The 5,764-nt window shown below is 43.0% G+C and overlaps 1 protein-coding gene across 8 annotated transcripts in view; it reads left to right on the forward strand.

Annotated features, from left to right (window-relative positions):
- AVIL (advillin) overlaps nucleotides 1-5,764 on the forward strand; it is a 30,767-nt gene that overhangs the window by 13,278 nt on the left and 11,725 nt on the right. For 4 of the 8 annotated variants that reach the window (XM_036296786.1, XM_036296792.1, XM_036296789.1 and 1 more), the window contains 2 exons: nucleotides 322-390; nucleotides 1,305-1,421. In XM_036296786.1, coding sequence (XP_036152679.1) covers nucleotides 322-390; nucleotides 1,305-1,421 — 186 coding nt within the window. Of the gene's footprint in view, nucleotides 1-321; nucleotides 1,422-4,587; nucleotides 5,178-5,764 lie in introns of those variants that run through there. The other 4 variants (XM_036296787.1, XM_036296788.1, XM_036296791.1 and 1 more) reach the window with 2 other exon arrangements.

Below are 5,764 nucleotides of genomic sequence, written 5' to 3' on the forward strand. Positions count from 1 at the left end.
AAACATGGTTTCCCATGTTACAGATGGGAAGCTTAGAGGAGAAATTATTTGTCTGAAGACACAATTAACCAGGTTTTCTGACTCCTAGTCAACTGCTGTCTTAAGTCTTATACGGAGGATTGAGGGACCACCAGCAAAGAATGCATATGTTTCATACCTTCCAATCCTGCATGGGCCCAGAGGGATTTTCATTTTTGCTCATCCCTGAAATGTCCTGGGATTCTCTGGCATTTTTGCTTTTCTCAAGGGTTCAGATTAGGCCTGAGATGGCCATCCTTATATGCAGCACTTCATCCTATGTTTTCTATCTCTTCCTTACAGGCAGGGAAATCCTATGAACAGTTAAAAGAAGAGCTGGGAGACACTGCTGCCATCATGAGAATCACTGCTGTGAGTTCTTGGAGGAGCAAGTCAGACAGGCAACCAGAACCAAAGGGAAACACGAGTGCTACAGATGTCACAGGGTGACACCCTGTGATGTCCTCTCAGTATCACTCAAGTCGTCTGTTCTGATATGAAGACTGTTTTAATGAATAGAAAAGCAGGTCTCAGAGCCAAGTTCCTTAGTTTACCACCTTCCAGAATTTAGAACAGACTTGCTGTTTTTAAAAAGCAACAAAAACTAATTTTAGTATTCAACTCGCTCTGTCATTCAGGACAGATTAAATTTATTGACAGCATTTCTCAGAAGTAGTAAGTTTCTAACCCAAATGATGTGTTTATCAGTTCCTGACAGTGGAATCCACAGAAATTCAGATCATTACCCCTATTTTAATGGCTAAAAGAAGTGGAGCCTCTGCCAGGAATTCAACAGCAATTTAACATCAGGATGAGTTGGACAGCACCAGCTGTCCGAAACAACTGGCAGCTATGTCCTTTGTGCTCTACAAACTCAAGATTCCAAAGCTAATGGTGATGTCGCATCTTTAAAATGTATTTAAGGAAAGTATGACTTCAACTGAAGTCACTTAAAGCCTGGAAATGCAGAGCCTAAGTTAAGTGCCAAGAGAGGGATGCGATCACAATATTTAATGAGATTTAAGCACAGCACTGATGCCAAACTGGCTACACAGGATTTACCTTATATTTATTCAATCAGCTTTCCCAAGGACCCCAAAGTCTGAATATTTTGGATTCCCTGACGATTCTGACATGCAGCCAGGTTTGGGGACAACTGTTCTAAAAGCTAATTACAAAGAGTGAAGTGGTATAAACCAAAATTTTAATATTATACAAACAGACCTTCGATTGCACAAACCTGAACAGTTTTTTACCGTGTCTCCGTTTTCATCTATTTTACCTAGGACATGAGGAATACAACCCTCTCCCTGAATTCTGAGATAAAATATTACCCTATAGAAGTTCTACTGAAAAATCAGAATCAAGAATTGCCTGAGGATGTGGACCCTGCCAAAAAGGAGGTGAGTCGCTGAAGGAGCTGTGTCTGATGCAAGTGCAGCTCTCCAGGAGTAAAGTGCCTGTCTCCATACAGGGCCTAGGACACTTCTGGAACACTGTAAGCACTCAGACATTTGAGCTACCAGTATCTCAAAAACCCAGGGCTCTTTCTTTCTTTTATTTTATTATTATTAACCAAAGAATATACTTTATTCAGATACCCTCAGTTTTTCTCCATTGTCCATTTTGTTTCAGGATCTTATCCAGGACATCCTGTTACATTGAGCAGTATTGTTTCCTTAGGCCAGTGGTCGGCAAACTCAGTCAACAGAGCCAAATATCAACAGTACAACTGAAATTTCTTTTGAGAGTCAAATTTTTTAAACTTAAACTATATAGGTAGGTACATTGTTATTAACTTAATTAGGGTACTCCTAAGGCTTAAGAAGAGCCACACTCAAGGAGCCAAAGAGCCGCATGCATGTGGCTTGCGAGCCACAGTTTGCTAACCATGGCCTTAGGCTATCCTTTTTTTTTTTTTAATATATATTTTATTGATTTTTTACAGAGAGGAGAGGAGAAGGATAGAGAGTTAGAAACATCAATGAGAGAGAAACATCGATCAGCTGCCTCCTGCACACTCCCTACTGGGGATGTGCCCGCAACCAAGGTATAGGCCCTTGACCAGAATCGAACCTGGGACCCTTCAGTCCGCAGGCTGATGCTCTATCCACTGAGCCAAACCGGTTAGGGCTCCTTAGGCTATTCTTGGTTGTCATAGTTCCTCCAACTTTGTCTTTGATGACTCTTAGTCCTATGCCTTCTGTAACAAATTACATCATAAGATGTCCTTAGATTTTTAGACACATCCACAAAGAAATGGCTGCAGCTTAAGTTCCAGTTTAGGCAAATAGCTGGCTGGTGTGGCTCAGCTGGTTAGAGCATCATCCTGTACACCAAAAGGTGGGGGGTTAAATTCCCAGTCAGGGCACATAACTAGGTTATGGGTTTGATCCTGTGGGGATGTGCACTGGGGGCAACCGATCAATGTTTCTCTCTCTCTCTCTCCCCCACTCCCTCGTTCTCTCCCGTCCTCTCACTCTTGCTCTCCCGGAGGGGCACACATTACCAGCCATCCCGTCCCCTTCTTGGTCACCACAGCCACCACCACCAAACAACTGACACTAATAAGTAACTATTCATCCCCACTGACTCCATTGCTTGCTGCCAGCCGCCTGCCGTCCTACCGGGCTCTTTCTTTCTTTTATTTATTTTTTTTTTTTGTGGGAGGGTGGGCGGGTTAATCCTCACCAGAGAATATGTTTCCATTGATTTTTAGAGAGTGAAAGGAAGGGGGAGACACACAGAGAGAAACATCAATGTGAGAGAGTTACATCAATTGGCACGTAGACCGATCAGAGCTAAAGGATGCCCTTGCCCTGAATCGAGCTTGGGACACTTCAGTCCGAGGGCCGAACTGGTTGGGGCTCCAGGGCTCTTCTTTGATGTTTTTCTCACCTCCCACATCAATCCATCAGCTAGCCTCTGTCCACTGCTCTCCACCTCTCTGCTGCCAGTCTGGTCCAGCCATCATGGCCTACCACAACAGTCCCCAACTGGTCCCTACACCATTTCTACAATCTGTTCCCCACCTAACAGCCAATGAGCTATTGAAACAGATGACACTGTTCTACTTAAAGCACTTGAATGGCTTCCTACTGCACATACAAAAGAAACCAAAGTCCTTTCCATGGCATCCAAGGCCCTACCCAATCTGCCCCCTGCTCCCCTCTGATTTTTTTTTTAAATATATTTTACTGATTTCCCACAGAGAGGAAGGGAGAGGGACAGAGAGCTAGAAACATCATTGAGAGAGAAACATCGATCAGCTGCCCCCTGCACACCCCCCACTGGGGTATGCCCGCAACCAAGGCACATGCCCTTGACCGGAATCGAACCTGGGACCCTTGAGTCCACAGGCTGACGCTCTATCCACTGAGCCAAACCGGCCAGGGCTCCCCTCTGATTTAATCCCACACACCAGTACCCTCTTCACTTAGCCCCCTTCAGCCAGTAGCTGCTTTTCTTCTAACATGTTCATTCCAGCCTTTGAGCCTCTACACTTGCTATTGCTCCTGCCAGAAAAAAAGTAAGTCAACGCCTCATTATTTAGGTCTCAGCTCCAATATCACGTCCCCAAGAAGGCCATTCCTGACTATCCTACCTAACACTGCTTCCCTCACCCCTCCAGTCCCTTTATACTGTGTATTGTCTGTCTCCCCCTCTAGTAGTATCCTTAAGAGCAAGGGCCTTATCTGTCTTGTTCACCATCACATTCTCACCTTTTCACCACCTAAAACAGTACCCGACAAATAGTAGGCACTTCTTTAGTTCTGGTTAAATGAATTAACATACTCACGTGGAATGAATTACTCTCTCCCTTGAAGGATTTGATTTGGGAAGCGTCTCTAGATTTTCCACGACATCTTATCTAACCAACTCCTGAGTACTAGACGACAGCTTTCTTAAAAGCACAGGTCATATATTAATAATGTTACTTGGATAGGAAATACTCATTAAACATCAACAAATAAATGTTAGGAAAATTTTATGCTCTCAACAAGATCCACCTGATCTTGTATTTGAAAATGTCTGGGCCCTGGCATGGTGGTTCAGTTGGTTAGAGCATCATCCCCATACACCAAGATTTTGGGTTCAATCCCCAGTCAGAGCACATACAAGAATCAACCAATGCATAAATAAGTGGAATAACGAATCGATGTCTGCCTCTCTCTCTCTCTCTCTCTCTCTCAATTTTTTTAAAATGTCTGGATAAAAATGAGATATGGGCATAAAGCAAACTATTGCTCCATTTAGTTCTCTATGTAGCCAAAACCTAATGTCTAGAAATCATACATAATATATAACCCATTTCTTGTCCCTCTGGCAAGAAACTGGTGCCAGGTGACTCCGTGAGAGAAGTGAACTAATCAGTTCTTCCACAGGCCAAGATGGGACTCTACAACCTGAAGAACTCTCCAGTGAATAATTTAAGTCTATTACTGAATTTCTAAAATCCAGTCTCCTTCCCCTTCAAGGTCCTATCCCTCTTAGCCCCACTCTCCCAAACTGTTGGCACTGATAGGTGCCATGCTTCCTTTTAACCGGAAACTTTCTTTTCTTTCTTAGAATTACCTCTCTGAACAGGACTTTGTTTCTGTGTTTGGCATCACAAGAGGGCAATTTGCTGCTCTGCCTGGCTGGAAACAGCTCCAAATGAAGAAAGAAAAGGGGCTTTTCTAAATCACGCAAGCAGAGACATACTGCAAGAGCACAGAAGAGAGCAGATAGTGCCAATATCAGGAAAGAATTTATCTACCAATTGTTGCCTAACATTCAGCTACTTCATTTAGATAAAACAGGGTCTGCAAATGACAGCATGTTCTCCATTTTTCTCATCCCTGCATTCCTTAGTTGTTATATACTCACTTTTTAATTTTTGTGGCCTTCTGGCTAAAGCCTCAGCGGAAAGCACTAAAACTACATGAGTCTGGAGAAGCCAAAAGTAATACAACAACAAGAAAACAGCAACTAAGTTTAAAGTGTTTAGGCAGAAACCTAAGTTTGTCTCCAATTTTAAGATCAGTATTTCCAAAACCGATTTACCCACAAATCATTGAAGTTAATTACATGTATATCCCAAAGCCAAAATCCAAATGCCCAGATCTGTATGTGCCAGAGCTTTTAACTTTTCAAATAAAGATACCTATATGAGCAAATGCGAGTTCTGTTCAGTATTATGGTTTTGCCCATTCTAGTGATCATCTGATGTACTGCTGGGAGAAATGTCTCAGGATGAGGGAAGTACAGAGGCACTGTTGGGTGAGCTCTCTAGATCACTGGACCACTGTGATTCCTGTTTTTGGCACAAGAATGCCAAAATCTGCTGTACAGCTGTCCAGGAAAACCCCATTATCCAACAGAAAACTAGGGTCATGTGTTATTAATTTCAGTGATGAGGCCAGAACCAGTGTGAATACCACCAGAGAGCCTTCAAAGCACACTACAGAGATCAACAAATGAACCACATTTTCCAGACAACTCTAGGTTTGAGTCAACAATTCCAAAAGAACCCATGTGGCAGGAGTAATGTCACTGGGAAGTTCCAGGATGGAAGCATGGTGCAAAGCATCAAAGAGACTTCCATGTCACAGAAGTAAGATAGGAGGAGTGAGAAGTTTTAGGGACACCATAATAAACCTATGAAGGGAGCACGTGGATGCCTATTTTCTCAGAGACTGTCAATAAGGCCCATTTGTTGTTTTCTAAGACACACAAAAGCTGAACCCAGCATTACGCAAACAAG

This window comes from Myotis myotis, unplaced genomic scaffold (genome assembly GCF_014108235.1).
Source record: "Myotis myotis isolate mMyoMyo1 unplaced genomic scaffold, mMyoMyo1.p scaffold_m19_p_3, whole genome shotgun sequence".
Classification (NCBI taxonomy): domain Eukaryota; kingdom Metazoa; phylum Chordata; class Mammalia; order Chiroptera; family Vespertilionidae; genus Myotis; species Myotis myotis.